General features: G+C 40.7%; 1 protein-coding gene across 2 annotated transcripts in view; it reads left to right on the forward strand.

Annotated features, from left to right (window-relative positions):
* SLIT3 (slit guidance ligand 3) overlaps positions 1–16,662 on the forward strand; it is a 524,200-nt gene that overhangs the window by 446,370 nt on the left and 61,168 nt on the right. For both annotated transcript variants that reach the window (XM_039701675.1, XM_039701676.1), the window contains 2 exons: positions 3,667–3,830; positions 7,589–7,713. In XM_039701675.1, coding sequence (XP_039557609.1) covers positions 3,667–3,830; positions 7,589–7,713 — 289 coding nt within the window. The remainder of the gene's footprint in view (positions 1–3,666; positions 3,831–7,588; positions 7,714–16,662) is intronic.

Consider the following 16,662-nt stretch of genomic DNA (forward strand, 5'->3'; position numbering starts at 1 on the left):
CTCTGTGAAGTGAGTGGTTTCACAGGCTGATGCAGATGTTTTCTGCCCTGATGCTGATGTACACAAAAGCAGGTATGTGTGCATTTAACATGAGTTTATATATATTTATTTTCTCTTTTTAACCTTTCACATGCCTCCAGAACACTTTCCTGGACACCAGATTCAGATTGTATTGAAGTATTTTCTGTGTAGCAGATAAATCCCTGGCAGCTTTCTGTCTCTGCTCCTCTATGGGCAGTAAAAAATAAAAATACCTCAGATTGGTAGGGACAGAAATAATGAGAGAAAGTTGAGCAGAGGAATAATCTGTTTCCATCTTACACCTTGGTAACATTGGTTTTGCATGTTTGTTTTTCCTGTTCCCAGTTTAGTCAAGTCTTTTTGTGTGTTTGGGATTGAAAGTCTGGCTGAGCTGAAGCCCTGTACCAGCTTTTGGGAGTGCAGTGACACCTTCCATACTGGGAATGTGGCTGCTGGGGGTATTTTCAGAACTCCAGGAATAAGCAGAGCCTGTTCCATTTGTTTGAATTTCCCTCAGGGTTTACATTAAATGAAGTGGAGATCCAATTTTCCTGGGTAAACTGTTCACCTTAGGGAGTGATAAAATCCCTTTTGGTCCAATACAATCTCTGCACTCTTTCTGTTTAGATGTATGTGCTGCCAGAAACGTAAAATACACAAAGCCCAAATGAACAGTAATAAATAGGATTCATAAAATAAATAAGACCTGTCTGGGGTATAATTTGCACAGTTGAGCAGTTGAATTTTACAGTACAACTGTGCTCTCCAGTTTCTTAAAGAGGATCCTGAAACTTTTAGGAACCACAATGAATTTTTTCTTCACATGCCCGAAAAAGCTGTGCTTACTCTAAACCGAGTCAAAATAATTGAAAATAAATGCATTTTGAGCCCCTCCTGATACACAGATCTTCAAGGAGAACCCGACTTGGAGTCGGTTTGAAAATCATACAAGACTTGCTAGCCATCAGACTCTTCAGGCATGGGAGAACAAAATTTTGTCCTAACTGTGCAAACTGTGTGGCTGAGGGTGGGATTGGTGTTGTGGCAGGGGAGAGCTGAGTACCAGGCTGTGGAAAAGATGCTCAGCCCAAGCCTCCTGTGGCAGGACAAGGGGGACGTCTAACTGGCTTTTAGAATTGAAGAGAGGTATTTGCGTAGCGTAGACAAAACAATGGATTTTAGTCAGTCTTTTGCAAAAGTTTTGAGTTGTTCTGTAACTGGAAGAACAAAAGTGAAATTTAGATGGTCCAATCACTTTCTCCATAGCTGTTTAAAGCCTACAGGAACATTTTCACCAAATTTCATTTACGTCATGAATATCATCTCACTATAATGGAAATACCACAACCAACTACATAGCTTTAGCTCACTGAATTTGGAGGTAGCTTTGTATGTGCTGTACACTGCTTTTGTTTACTATTTATTACTTTATTTAGGTGAATCACATAATTGTCTATTTAAGCCATAACTCTATGGACATTTCTAATCCAGGGAAATTATAAGAATGGTACAGCACTGCTGTAGGATTGTGTATAATATTACTTTAAAAAGAGCCCAAATTACTTTAAAAGAGCCCAAAATCTGCTGGGATGGAAGTGGCACCTTCCCAGTTAGGTCAGGTCCTGCAGTTGCTGTCCTCACCATTCACTGATTCAGTGTCCCAAGCACTGCCCACACACAAACTGAGCCCATGGCACTCCAGGGATTCCACAAACCCTCGGGAACAGATGATGTTGAGTACAGCAGGTATTTCCAACATATTTCCCATAAACAGCTCAGATTTCTAATCCTGTGAATTGTCTTCTCTTTACTCAATTTTTTATTAACTGCCTACAAAAATAAGTTGTCTCCTCCTCTTTTTTTCAGCATTGTCATGGATAGAGTTATTTTAATTGACTTTATTCAGAGTTGCCCCTAAACAAAATAAGTGTCTGAAGAGAAATATCTGCCCAACATTTTGAAAATGCTTCTGCTGGTATTTCCTTACAGCAGAAGATATTTTTACCTTCTGGAAGTATTTTGCTATAATAGGCAAAGAAATTAAGAAAGTATGTGAGAACTCATGAATGAAAATACAAGAATTATCTCCAGTTCTAGAAATAAATTTTTTAAAAATCAAAAAAATAACCCCAATCCAAACCAAACCAAAAGAATAAAAGGCAAAAACCCCCAAACAAAGCACAAACCACAAACAGAAGCGTGGAAGGATACATTTCTGAAGTTGTCAACAATGTTATTAGTAATCATTTTTAGTGACTATAGAGAAGCTTTATTTCTAACGTAGTTTATAAATATTAATTAACATGGTAACAAGCTTTCCGTTGTCCTCCCACTCACATTTTATATATGGCAGTTTCTCAACACTAAAAATTTCTCAGCTTTCACTGCTGCATTTTGTTTGACCTTGGACAAGTGAGCCAGTTGATCACAGTTCCAGGGTCAAAAAGTCAACCCAGTAGTTTTTTTCCATTGTAAGCAATGGATTTACAGGAGGAGTGGATGGGTATTTTTTAATGCTGAGCTGCAGTACACATTTAATTTTGATGAATGAGCCCCAGACAGGGTTTGAACCCATGAACTCTCATTATGAATCTGTCTAGGGCACAGTGGGTTCATTAGTCACTCCAATAGAAATGTATCAACAAATTTACTGAGGTTTCTATCTTAATATCCTGCCTGATATGTTTTTATGTGAAAGAAGCTTGAGTTTACAGTACCATCTTAAAAATAGTTTACAGCATATGCAGAAATTTTAAAGCCTAAAAATCTATTTGAATCATTGGTTTCTTTAGTATCTCTTCCTTGTGCTATTCTTTGTTTTGTTTATTTTCCTTTCGTGTCAATTCAGGTGTTGTACAGCTGAAGTCTTACATTGACTTTGAGCAAAATAAATACAGACTTTCAACATGAATTTCTTCGCTTTTTAAACAATTCATTGGCCTCAAACTGATTTTTCTGAAGTGTGAACTTTGTTTGTAATTGACTGCCTGAAAAGACACTTTCTTTAAGAGAAAGTACAAATTAGTCAAGATAGCACCTAAATTTAAGGTTAAAAGATTGGTTTTCTTTTGGATAGATGTCCATGAATAAAGGAAAATTTCTGAGAATTATAATTTCACTATATAAATGCATCTTCTACAACTATTTGACCTAACTCAAATGATGGGTCAAGCAGCAAATGTGTTTTCAGAGTCATAAATAAACTTAGCAGACACTGGGTTGCAGTTTGGAAAATGGAGGTATCTTCTGCATATGTGTTTCATCTGGTGAGGAGTCATTAATGTGAGTCATCAGATCCAAACTAAATTACTCAATTCAGGGTTAGAATACGCTTAGGAAAGACAGAGAATTAAAGGAAATCAATGTGATGAATTTGATGAAAGCAATATGTCTGGTGACATTGCTCAAGCACAATTTTTTGGAAAAGGGATTTCTTCTTAGGTGTTTATATAACTTCCCTAACTAATGATGGGAAGAAAGGAGAAGAGCAGGAGATGAATCTAAAATCCTTCCTGAATACTCAACAGATCTTTGCGTCATTGGGAAACAACAATGTAGAAATGTAGACTACGCCATGCCTTAGTGAGATCAGAGCTGTTTGCTGTCTTTGCCAAGTAACCTGTGCTAATTGTTCTGCACCTCGAGGGCCCTGGGCACCAACCCCCTGCACTGTGACTGCCACCTGCGCTGGCTCTCCGAGTGGGTCAAGGCGGGCTACAAGGAGCCCGGGATCGCGCGCTGCCGCGGCCCCGAAGCCATGGCGGACAGGCTGCTGCTCACCACGCCCACACACCACTTCCAGTGCAAAGGTAGGAGCCTGGCACCCTCTGCCCTGGCCTCCCCGCTGGGCTTTGTCCATACACCCTTGGTTTTCAGCGTTGTCGGGGATCTGGGGTTGGGGTGTTTTCCGAAACGCCGCGTTCCTTGCAAGTTGTGTTTTCCCCAAAGTGCAGTTAGCTGCTCCACTAAGGAGAGGAGTTGCACTCCACTCTCCACTAAGGCAGGAGAAGCAGGGAGCCTGAGAGCAGTGGGTGTTCCTGATGCTCCCACCAGGTTATGTAATGGCATGTTAACATATAGGGTGTTGTTAGAACTTATTGGAACAAATAATTTGTTTTGGCCTACGACTTAATCCAAAAAAATTGAGAAAATAAGAGGTATTATGAAAACATAGAGCACTGTATTTATTATGTACATTTACTTGAAAACTAAGAGACGGAGAATTCTTGAAGCAAATATTTACCAAAGAGTACATTTTCATCTGCAGATCTCCAAACTGTTCCCATCAGCGGTGATTCAAAAACTGCAGATTACAGAAAACATGTCATATCTGAATGCAGTGTGCATTCATTCAGGAGAAGGTTAGGGGGCAGCTCTGAACAATTTGGGGTGCTCAGTGACAGGAGTGTACTGCTTTAGAGAGCACTCAGGCAGATGATTCACTTTTTTGTAGGTTAAGTAAGTAGCTCATTAGTGAGTGGTGGTGATTTAAGACATGTCCGTATGTTCTCGTAAAAAAAGAGTTTTGTAGTTTTGCTTAGCTTACCAGCAAGTGCTTGAAGATGGAGCTATATTTACAGTGGAAAAGATGGATCAGTAGCCTCTCTTAGAAATGGAAATGAGGGCATAAAGCCTGTTTTTATGTCTCTCAGAGTGCCATGCCCATTTACAGTGCTGCCTGGCAGGGTGATTTTATAGGTGCTGGAATTAAACTGCTGAACAAACAAATGGTGATGTAGGGGTGAGTTTAAAACACAGGTTCCCAAGGTTGAGTGGAATTTTATGTCCTTTCAAATATATATTTAATAATTGTAACCGTATAATTTAATTACTTTGAAATGTCAGTCTCGAAACTATCAGAACTCTGATCATAATTATCAAACCAGAGACTTCACAACAGTGTCTCAAATGTGAAGTACAAATAAAAGAAGCAGTAAAAATACCAAATAATGCACTTGTTCCCATGAAGTGAACCAAAGAAAATAATTGATTTTGTATATTACACGGGATCTGAAAATTAAACTAGAAAGAGACTGGATGTCTTCTTCATTCTGAACCTGTGATACATCAAGAGTTACAATGATTTTCTCTCTAAACTAAACAAGCAACTCTTAGGCATGAGATCAGCACATCTGTGATCCGGGATATTAGATGTAGTTGTATGCTTCCTATGTAAATATTAGATTGGTCCAATAGAAAGATCATGTTCTTTTTAATATCCCAAAAGTCCCCATAGCTTGCTTTAACTGAACAGAAAGGAAGAAAAAAATGTTGATTTGGAGTTGGTGTTTGCACAAGCAGAAACAGTTGATGGTCTGGACAAGTGGCAGTAAAGTTCAAGAAGCTCTAGGCCCTTGAAAAATTCACCTTTGCTCATGAAAATACAAATATTTTGAAAACTAGGGCATGGTTTGGCAGTGTCACTGCACCCTGTTCCCATTTCAGGGAGTGCTGAGCCCTGACCCCCAAAACCTGGGTCCCAGCACCAAGAGTTGGCCCGTGCTGGGCTGGGTACCTTGAGCTGCTGCGTGAAGGTCGTGCTCAGATGTCCTCTGTCACCTCCAGGAACTTTTACATTAGGAAAAATGTACAAAGTAGTTCAACTTATTCTTGTTAAAAATATGTTTTTAGCCTGTGCCTGAGCAGGAGGTTATGTCTCAGCAGAGCCAAGGAAATAAAAGTGTGTTATGTGCAAGTCATGCAAACTCAGCTCTGCTTTTTATTAACTTGCCCTCCCAGCTATGCAGTAGAGGAAAGGAATGTGCTGGGCTGAGGGCATTTTGCTATATGGATTTATAAATCAAATCCACAAGGGCAAAGTAATGAACTACTTAACTGCTGGGAACTAACACTGTTCTTATTAGCTCCTACATTGATTAGCTTTGATCTATGACGTAGAAATAAATGGAAAATGTACACGTATTATGAAATAAATAGTAGAATAACTTCTGGCTTACTGACCTCTAAATCTAAAAGAGCAACACTGCTGCCTGTCTCATGAGCCCTCAGAGGAGCCACCTTTGTTTATTCTTTGTATATTTTACCATCAAGACAAATGTAACTCAGATATGTCACATTCCAGCCCCTGACAGTGCCAGGAATTCAGGTGTGATTTCCTCTTCCAAGGCAAAAACATGTATGGCATGCAGTTAGACATTAACACAAAGATAGAATAGGACGACAACAGTCCTTAATTTAATTTTTGGCATTTTTTCTTCCTGTGTATTTCTCCCTCATTACTGCCTGTGCACTCCCAGTCCCTGATGGCACCACCATCACTGCAGGACTGGACACAGACCCTTCAGCCCCATTTCTGCCATCTTCTTACCCCTGCTGGTGCTCTGCAAGCATTCAAAGTGAACAGTGGAGGTTTATAACTCATGCAGGCTGATTCAAAGCAAATCCCTGGCTGGAAGGGATTTTTTCATCCTAGTTATGGTAACTCTGGAGCTCCACCTTCTCTTGAACATCAAATTTAAGCTTCTTTTCTTCTGTTTCAGTATGTTTCACAATTTAGTCCTTCTTACCATTTATCATGCAGTAACAGAAGTTCTATGCCCACTTTTGATTAGTACAAGACCAATTTTAAATTATTTTAAAAGGTATTTCCTTGAAAATGAAATACAATTACTTTAAGGTCTTCACTGCCTGATATAATTTAAGCCACTTTAAAGTGCTAGGTTTTATTTTTTTACATATAAAAGCCAACGAGTTAATACTTATTAATATTTTAAATGTAGCCATTTAAAAAATCACCATGTTTTAACTGTGAATATAACTGTGAATATAACTGCCTAAATTAGCTTTCTGTAAAATCACAACCATAAAATATTGATTGACTTGGGACCCCAAATGTAATTAGTGTTGTTTTAGTCTGTGTTTGTTTTCCTGCTCACCTACAAACTTCACTACTTCTCTGGAAGATTTTTGCTACAAATATGAGGGTTTTTAGATGGTTTAAATATGCTCATGTTATTTACTTGCATACATTTACATATTTGCATATTTGGTTTTATTGCACTTTGCTGAGATAAGTCAGTGTTGATCATTCTTCTGGGCAGAAAGGGAAGAAAATAAGTTTCAAACTGTTAAAATTAAGGATGGTAGAGCACTTTGCACCTAAATATTCCCATAAGCCTCTAACTAAATCTGTCTTGTACATGGTTTTTATTTATGTTGTTGCATCTGCACTTTCATTCTTGTTATCAGCCATAGAAATGTCAGGCTACAGTTCCCTGGGGTTGCTGTTGCAGGATTTCCAGAACCGAGAACAGGAAAAATTGCTGAAAGCCATATATATATATAACCCACTCCCTGGAGGTTCCCAACATGCTTTTTTCAGAGCATATGTTTGCATCTTCAGGAGAATATAAGCATCATTGAGACTTGCCTAGCACTTGATTTAAGCACTTAAAGCCTCTCTGATCCCTGGGAATCCCATGGTGTTGTGCAGTGCACCTGCAGCATGAGCATTTGTGCCAGTTCTTGGGGAAGATGTCTGTGTGTGCATGGGACGTGTGAATTCTGCAGTCCAGCTCTCTGCTAACCTCTGCGTGTGCCTCTGCAGAGCCAGTGGATCTCAGTGTGGTGTCCAAGTGCAACCCCTGCCTCTCCAGCCCCTGCAAGAACAACGGGACGTGCAGCAGTGACCCCGTGGAGCTCTACCAGTGCACCTGCCCTTTTGGTTTCAAGGTATGACTCCAAATAACTACATGAGGAGCAAGGAGCTGCTCCCATCACTTGTGGTTCTTTAATGCTTGTGCTGTGAGAAGTTAATTTTACAAGCACTGGGCTCCAAGGTTTCTTGCTCAAGCAGGTTGTGTGTGACTTTTCAGCTGTGCCCTGCCACAAATTTCATCCTGTGCAGTTGGAAGGGCTTTGCTTTGTGCTGTGACTACACAGATCATCCTGAGAAACTTGCTCTGGTTGCCCCTGTTTTGAGCAGAGTGGTTGGGCTATACAATTTCCAGAGGTCCCTTCTAGCCATGGGCAGTCTCTGATTCTGGGATGTAGATATCTATATAAAATGTTAAGTTGGTTTTATCCTCCTTTTCATCTCTTGTTTTCTGCCAGCAGCCATTTCACAGCTCCCAGCCAAAGGGAAGGCAGCTCAGATGACAATTCAGGGCCAGGTTGGTCCATGGTGACAGAATGTTGACACCTGGTAGTTTACACCCACCTTCCACAGGCTGATGAGCAGAAGGGTGACCCCTGATCAGACACAGCCCCTAAATCAGACATCTCTGAATTCAGAGCACTGATGTCCACACAGGGACCTGCAAATATGAATCCTGTGGATTCCAGTCATTGTGGGCTTCCTGATAGCACAGTGGGAGATGGGGAAGGGGTCATTGAGTAAAGCAGTGATGGATAACTCCCCTTGTTCACCCTGCACTGTGAGAGCTTCAGGACACCAGGGCACTGTCCCAGAGCTGATGTAGCTGGAAATCTAGCTCGGGAGTCAGTAGCTGAAGGATTAAGTGTAAGTGATAAATGAGGCATATGATGTGTTCACAGCCTGGGGGGTTTCAGGTGCTGTGGCCAACGGAGGCTGCATCCTGCAGATTGGGATTTTATTATTGGCCTCTTTGGATACTTCCTACAGTCCTGGTCAGTTGAAACAGATGCTTATAAAACACAGAGTAATAAGAATTATAGGGGAAAAAAGGAGGGCAAAACCAGACATTCATGTGGAGGCAAGCACAAGTATCTGTGTGTTTCAGGTAGGATTTAGGAATTAATTGGTTCTGCTGATATCACCATTTCCCTTCTCTGTTTTCCTGGAATGCCTCCCAGAGTAATTGACAGAAATATTGGGGAAGGGAAAATAAAAAGCTTATTTCTTCTATTTCACCCCAGTGCCCCTACTCAAGAATAATAACAGTTCTCCTAAATAATTGAAAGAAGCATTGGAAATTTCCCATCATTAGAAATCTTTCTACCCAGTGGCATATCAACCAGAAAATTTTCTAGCATTTAAAAGACCATATTGTCAAAATCTGTTTACCTGAAACTACTTGATAACAATCTGTTTATCTCCTCAGGTCAATAAGAAAATGGTCATTTAAATTTCATTTTTAACATAAATTATGTTGAATTCTTTAGGTGGGAACTTGAAAAGTAAATTATTTCAGAGCTAGCAGGTGAGCACATAAGTCTTTGCATACACCTTACTCTGTAAGACATGTATCATGGAGCAGGTATCCAGGTTATTCTAAGTAAAAATGTGTTATGAGCATATCTTCTCTTTTTGGCCCTTAGACTTTTGTTTGCTTGTTGTTCTTTTGGCTTTTGCAGTATCCCTTATTCACTGGGATAGATCAGATAGAAAGTTACTGGTATAGATGCATTTACATTGCTAAAAGACATGTTCATGAAGGGAAGATTTATTACAAAGAAAAATCCAGAATAATCCTACAGTTTATCAGCATGTTGTAGTGTGTGTGAACCGGGATTCATCATTTTCCTTGGAAAGGTGTTGGTAAACACTTGATGTGACTCAGTTTAAACATCTCACAGAGCATCCAGCTTTTCTCCTCTCTCACACACTTTCTCAGGTGACATCAGTGAGTGAATGCAAAGCCCAAAACCACTGTGAGCCTGTAAGCACCAAGCTGCCAGCCAAGCATGGCAAAGAGCAATCAGAGCAGGCATGGCACTTGGAGCAGGGTTTAGAAATACTGGCTAACAGTTCAGGGAGAATTGGTGGAAATTGAATAAGCAAAAAAAGAACTGTGTGTCTTTACCACAGGTTTTTGAATAAAAATGAAATATGACAGGTCCAAATGCAAACCATATGAAAGGAGCACTCTATCTACCACGCAGTTCTCCACCAGAGATTCATGCTAATTCAATAACAATACCTTGCTTCCTTCTCACCAGCCAGCACCAAACAGCTCCATCCATCTGGAAGCTATTTCCCAGACCTTGATAAATTGCCCTAAATCTGCCCTCTCAGCATTTGTTTTTCCTTGTTTGATGTAGATTTAAAAAAAATCCTCTGTGGAAGAGTGCATCAATAAAGTGAAAAACCCACCCTTTTTCCAAATTTAAGCTGACAGCTTCGTAATGTTCCCTGTGAGGGGACAGGCATTACATGAGGCTTTCTGGGGTTCCTGTGCTCATGCCAGCCTGCAGAAAAACACAGGGCAGAAAGTCACCTCAGTTACCAGCTGCCAGAGTGGTGCCTGATGGATCAGGACATTCCCCCAGTTAACTGCATTTTCCAAAGCCTGTGGGCTGGTTTTTGCTGTCACACTGATGACGGTTCCATCTCTTACTTTTCAGGCTCACAGAGATGTTTTTGCTATTGAATGTATACTTTGTGGGGCTTTCAGCAATTTTAGTGCTGCCCCTTGATGGTTTGGGTAAACTCAAAGTGAGATAAGTCATGGACCACCTGAGCTGCGAGGCTGGAGGGCCCCAGGGGTGTTTGATGAGGACAGAAACAGAGATTGCTCACTCTGGAACGGGCAAGGCTGAGCTGATAATGATCTTTGCTGCTGCTCTTTCCTTAAAATGGGCGATGAAAGTGCTTGTTGGAGATAAACCATGGCTGACACAGTGCTGTTGTGGCTGTACTTTGGGGGGAAAGCCCCAAGGAGTGGGGTCTGGCACCTCCAGCATCTGGCAGGAGCTCCAGGGTGCCACCAGTGCTGGCAGGAGCTAGCTCTCCATGCTATAAAATTCATGTTTTCATATTAAACACAGGCATAGGGTTTATTAATTTAAATAAATTTGCATTTCACCACGGTGAGGTTCTGCAGCCTTACACAAATAACCTGTGAGAGCCCTGCAGTAGGGGCAGCCTGGGGAGGATTCAGCACAGAGCTCAGCCTGGCCGTGGTGTTGTGTGCTCACCTGGGGCCAGACAGAGACTGTTCCAACGGGGCAATTTCTCAGTGATGCTGCCTTGGGTGGGGTTGAATGGCTGTAACCCAGTGTAGAGTTTGGCTTTTGCTGTGCCTGGTTTGTCAGGCTGATCCTGTGTGCAGATGTAGCTCTGTGCTTTTGTTTCCTTGGCTCTATTAACACACACATGGGTCCCCATTATTGTGAGAAATTTAGGACTCCTGAAGAGCTGACTAGTATGATTAAGCAGAAGCTGTTCATTGTTTACAATACACACATATTTATACATTCTACAAGCTAATAAGTACACACTTCTTAATTGGTGCCTTTGTCTTGTTCACTCGTTTTATGTCTGCATTTCTTGGAGTAATGATTGGTTACAGTCCAGGTGTTTCACAGTCCTCTGTTATCCAGTTCTTGCTGTCTTGGTATTTGGTTTCTCAGTCTCTTCTGTCTTAATTTAGCACAATTTATGTTTCAATAATCTTGATGAATTCTTGAGGCTTTGCTAACAAACTCAGAAGCAGGCTGGCTGGTGCACACTGTGGCCTAACCCTTGTGAATACATTGCACCACCCCGTGTGCATCCTTCAGCACACAAATTAATCCCCAAGCTGGAGCTGCAAAGGGAGAAGAAATTGGAAGGGATTCTAAGCAGCCTCATCCGCACAAGCCAGGAGAGCAAACTCCTCTCTCTGCCTCCACATGTTGCTCTGCCCTGGCCTCTCTTCTCTCCCAGTGTCAGGGTCAGGGGACAGGCACTGGAATCTCAGCTCAATGCCAAGGTTTCGTGTAGAAAAAATCAGTGCAGCAAAATGCTGTTTGTGTGAGGTGGTTCTGCCTTGAACTTTCATTCTAATAAATTCTCCTGGAGTGTGTGTTTATGTGATCTGGGGTGTTTTATTTTTGTTTGATCATTTTAACCATACTGAAAATGCTTATTAATGAATGTCGAAGAAGCATTTTCCACTCATAGTAAAATAAAAGAGAAAGCCTTTAGGGATGAAAGGTAATGGGTGGCCACATAAAATGAGTAGATCTGTATTTATGTGTGGATTTTTAGGGCAAACACCAGTAAGCAGTAAGTGGTTATAATTTCATATAAATCTTCTGGAGCAGAAAAAAAAATGCAGAAATCACAGTATTTTCTTCCATGTGCTTATTCTGTAAAATTTACCATGCAGCAGTCAGACTTGTGTTACTTGCTTTTTGGCCTTTCTGTTGTAGTGGGTGTAAAGAAAACAGAGATTTACATGTAGAAGAGCATAAAATGAAGGGCTTAGGGAGGGATTACTGCCCCAGTTGCTGGCTGAAGGCATGGAGGCAGGAACACACCCACCACAGGCCCTGGAAAAACCCACTCATGTAGTGTGGCAGGCCCTAATGAGGGCTCTTAACAATAAAGCCAGCTCTGAAGAAGTATTTTGATTTTTGTTAGGCCAGCAAGAAAGCAGATGTTGAGCAGCTTCAGGCATTCCCTGTGTTGGTGCAGTTCAGGGATGGGGAGCTGCACCCACAGGTGGGCACTGACACATCCATTCTCTTGTCAGTGTGGATTATTCCTCCTCACTGAGGTTTTACTACTGTTTTCCTGGTCTAGTTCTAAATGAGTGACCAGACTTCCAATCTTTCTTTTCCCAGGGTAAAGGAGAAGTTTTTATTGGCATTTCGTCTGAATTTCAGGCTCTTGTTCTTATGTTTGCCTGGTCCTGTTACTCTAAATAAAAATTTTTCTTCCTCTGTGGTTTTTCTGCCTTTCAGGTGATTGCTGGTTCCTATAACTCTGCTTAATCAAGTTCTGTTTAACCAGATCTTAATTTTCTGCATCCCACCATTTCTGCATGATTGAACCAGTTGACGTAGTTGGCCACAGCTGAAAATCCTTATTGTAAATTTCCTTGTGATTTTCTGTCATCTGTTATCCTTGAGGCTTTCTTGGCTCTGAGTGTACTGGATGAAATGGCTTTTGGGTTTCTTTTGTTGTCCAAGAACATGAGCAGAGATTGTCCTGGGAGGTTGATTGCCTTATTTTCTCCTTTCCTTTGGAGATGATGGAATGGATGAAGTTGCTATAAGCAGGCTAAGATGAAAAGAAGAGTGAAGCCCCTGCTGTTAATAGAAATGATCCAATGCCAGACTCGTTTGGGAATTAGACTGGGATTAGATTAGTGTGTAGGGTAAGTGCACAAGCACGGCAGGTAAGGTTGTCCCAAAGCTCTCTGACCCCCATGGTCCCTCGGGTCCCTCCTCACACTGCTGAGAAGCTCTGAAATAAATATTGTGCTCTTGCCTCACACGGTGGGCATGCTTCACTTGCTCAGTACTCTGAAAAACTCATGTGCACGTTTGATTGTGAAATCACTGCTGCCTGCCTGGGTTACCTGCCAGTTCAGCCTACTATCAGATTCATTTCACAAAGGACTCCTGGTGAAACCAGGGAGTGTTCTGAGCTGGGAAACCTTGCAGGGGAAGCTTTGCACATCTTCCACAAGCAAAACATATTGCAGTGACATTTCTGCTGAAATAGTGTGTATTTCAGTGGGAGACCTTTTATCAGCAGAGAGCTGCTGCAAACCAAATGCCTGCATCCTTAACAAACAGGGATGTGCCAGCAGAAGGTTCTTCCAAGGGACTGGGACTCTTCCAGCATCCTTAGCTCTATTTGTTTCAGAAACCCAGTGAGCTTTTTGGAGAGATTTTTTAATCACATAATCTCTGCCTCATGTTAGGCTTCATTAGAATGTGTGCTCCTCTCCAGGCAGGCTGTTCAGTAGCTTAAGCATTAGGCATAGTTAATCTAAAATACAATAATTATGTTTTATTTCTATTTGCTAAATTATATTGATAGTATTTTTGTTATCTATAGAAAAGTCCAGTCTTTATAACTTTCTCTACAGAGTTCACATTGAAAAAAGAGACACTGCCTTTGGATAGCCTGAAAGGGAAAGTTTTATTGTCACTGAAAAATGTCCTTTAGACTAAATAGGCACTTAAGTATTTTCAAGGTACTAAAACCACTCTTCTCATTCATGAATACTGGTTTAATTAGAGACTACATAGAAAATATTCAGTGTTGGATTTACATCAAATATATTGGGTTGTATTTTATGTATAGAGTCAACCCCCAACAAAATTACCTATTTTCAGTGTCCCGAATTTTCTTCTGCATCTCCCAAAATGTTCACACAATGGTCTGGATCAGTCAATTGTAACCTTGGAAGCTCTAGAGCACCTGTCCCATCCAGTCCCATTTCAGACATGTGCTGTGTGAATTGACTCATGATGGATTAATGACATATCTCCTGTCATTGATTAAAAGACTAAAAGACCATTGAAACCCAAAGTGCCTATGTAAGGAGAGGTTTGGAAGGGCAATCAGGATTTGCATGGTAATTAATATAATTACAAAATAAACCTCAAATGTCCACAGAGAATTAAATTCCATACTCATAGGAAAAGAACCAGAGTTTTTAAAAAATAATATGATGAATCCTTGCACTTTGACTTTGACAGGCATATTCTTGATTACTAGCTGGAGAGGTAATGGAAGGTGTATTATACCCTGGAGGGTCATAAATCTTTCTGATTGAAATAAAATGAGGCTTAAGAGAGCAGAGTTTGCCTAATTTGCTATAAATTGACAATTGTGATTTATTAACAAGGACAAGGAAGTCACTAAGAAGTGCTGCTGCCATGGCCAATTATTGTTTAATCAGATGCCAGATGAAGCTAGACTGGCATAGGACATAACTGTATAGTGGGTTTTAAATATTTTCTGCATTTTTACTTCTGATAGTAACACTGAAAAAGTTTGCAGAGGGAGCTAAATAAGTTGAGTGATGAGAGGGACAGCACAAAAATATCAGTGTCTCTTCTCTTCATAACCTGCTTTCTGTGCCATTTAGCAAATAGTATTTCTCATGTTTATGAGCAGCAGGCAACTCTGTTGTAGTGTGGATATGTCACTGTAAATACATCTGTATAAACAGAGATGCTGAACTGAAAAAATAATTCAGATTGTTCTAGGTAAATTTGGTTTTGTATTAAAAAACTTTTATTCCAAATTAGAGGTGGATGAAATCATTTTTTTTTCATATTAAATGGCTTCTGAAGAGCAGTCCTCAGAAGGCACATTATTATTACCCCATTGGGATGGGTGAGTGAAGAGAAAGAATTTAATTCATCCCCCGTGCAAGTGGGGATTTGTCCCTGCGGTGTGGGTGTCTGTAGCAAGGTCTGTGTTCAGAAGGAGGAGTCACAAGATTTTTGTGAACAACAGATGATCAAAATCTCTCAACTTCCACCTGGCAATCTGAAAGCAGTCTGATCCAAAATTGCTGTGATATTTTCCGTGCCTTGCCAAATAATTTGTGTATATGCCTGAGCAGATGGATCTAACGTGGGCCCTGCCAGCTCTTCTGGTAGTTTGACCTTGCCAATGAGCATCAGATACATCTTTTCCAGATTGAGGCTTAGCCACCGTGCCCATGGCCAGAAAGAGCACAAACAAGGAAAACAGTATCACCTGGATCTGCTGAAGAGTTTCACATTGCTGTGTGTGATAGCCCGGTGTCAGCTGTCTGCATCTATCTGAATATCAGTTTCAAATGGCCTCGCTGGTAAAATAACACTGCTTCCCAATGCTGTGCTGTTTAGCCTTTCCTTTAGAAGATTTTAAGTAAATTTTATATTTGGAAGTCAGTTCCATTCTTCACACATTTGACAACATCTCTAATTATTTGTTAGCATTCCCTTCCCCAAGCTGTGTTTGCAGGGATCCATCAAGTCCCTCATGCTACAGTTAGAGCTGCTTTCAGCCATGCAGTAGATGTAAAACTTCTTTTTATGGTCCCATTATAGCAAATACTGGGTATCCCTGCCTTGAAAGGCTCTGAAATATACAACTATGAATAGAACTTGAGAGAATTTTTCCTACCAAACTTGTAACTTAGCGTGTTGGCTGTGAGGCTGAATTTATGGTATCGTGTTTCCTCGGTCAATTATGCAAAATTCTTCTTGTTTCTTCTTTGTATTTATGGCTGCTAAATGTGTTTACTACAGGGAAAACTGCTGAATGCCTCATTCTTTTTTCCCAGCTTAATTTTCTAGTGGAATTGAAGTTTATGTGATAAAACTTTGTTCATGAGACATCACATTCCCTTCATGCCCTGGAAAATTTCAATTTACCCTCTAATTTTGACTATTTTTGGCAGGGGGATAAAGGTTTCAGGTGGTGAAAGAAGTCACTGGTAAAAAATGCTATTAGGTCAAAATTAGCATCATTTTATACCTTATTGGATAGCTGCATGGCACAGCTTGAGGAAAACCTTTGATCAAAGTTCTCACTTTACTAAGCATGAAAGAAGTAAAACTCAAAGGAAAAAGCTGCATTCAAAAGTTCAAACTGAATTCTCTTTCTGTGCTGGGTTTCGGTATCTTCTACTGTTTCTGGATTTTCCCCCCTCTCCTTACCTCTTGTCCTGTCCCATCTCATATTTTTTTCATACAAAGCATCAGGAAATCACTGTTGCACACCACATTTAGGCCTTCCCTCTGCTGTTGGACCTTGCAGGCCTGAATTTAAGGGCAGGTCCCACTGGCACATCCAGGTGTAGCAGCACTCAAGTGTGTGCATCAACCTAGACCAGAATAAGTCAGAAAATTCTAAAATCCTTGCCACGCTCTGTGGGAGCAGAGCACAGCTCAACAAAGTGGCTGCAAGTGTCCATTTATTCTTCATTTCCCAGGATTAGGATGTCAAAATGTTAAAGCTGGCAGATACTTTTAGGT

The sequence above is a fragment of the Passer montanus genome, unplaced genomic scaffold (assembly GCF_014805655.1).
Source record: "Passer montanus isolate IOZ18808 unplaced genomic scaffold, ASM1480565v1 scaffold15, whole genome shotgun sequence".
Classification (NCBI taxonomy): Eukaryota; Metazoa; Chordata; class Aves; order Passeriformes; family Passeridae; genus Passer; species Passer montanus.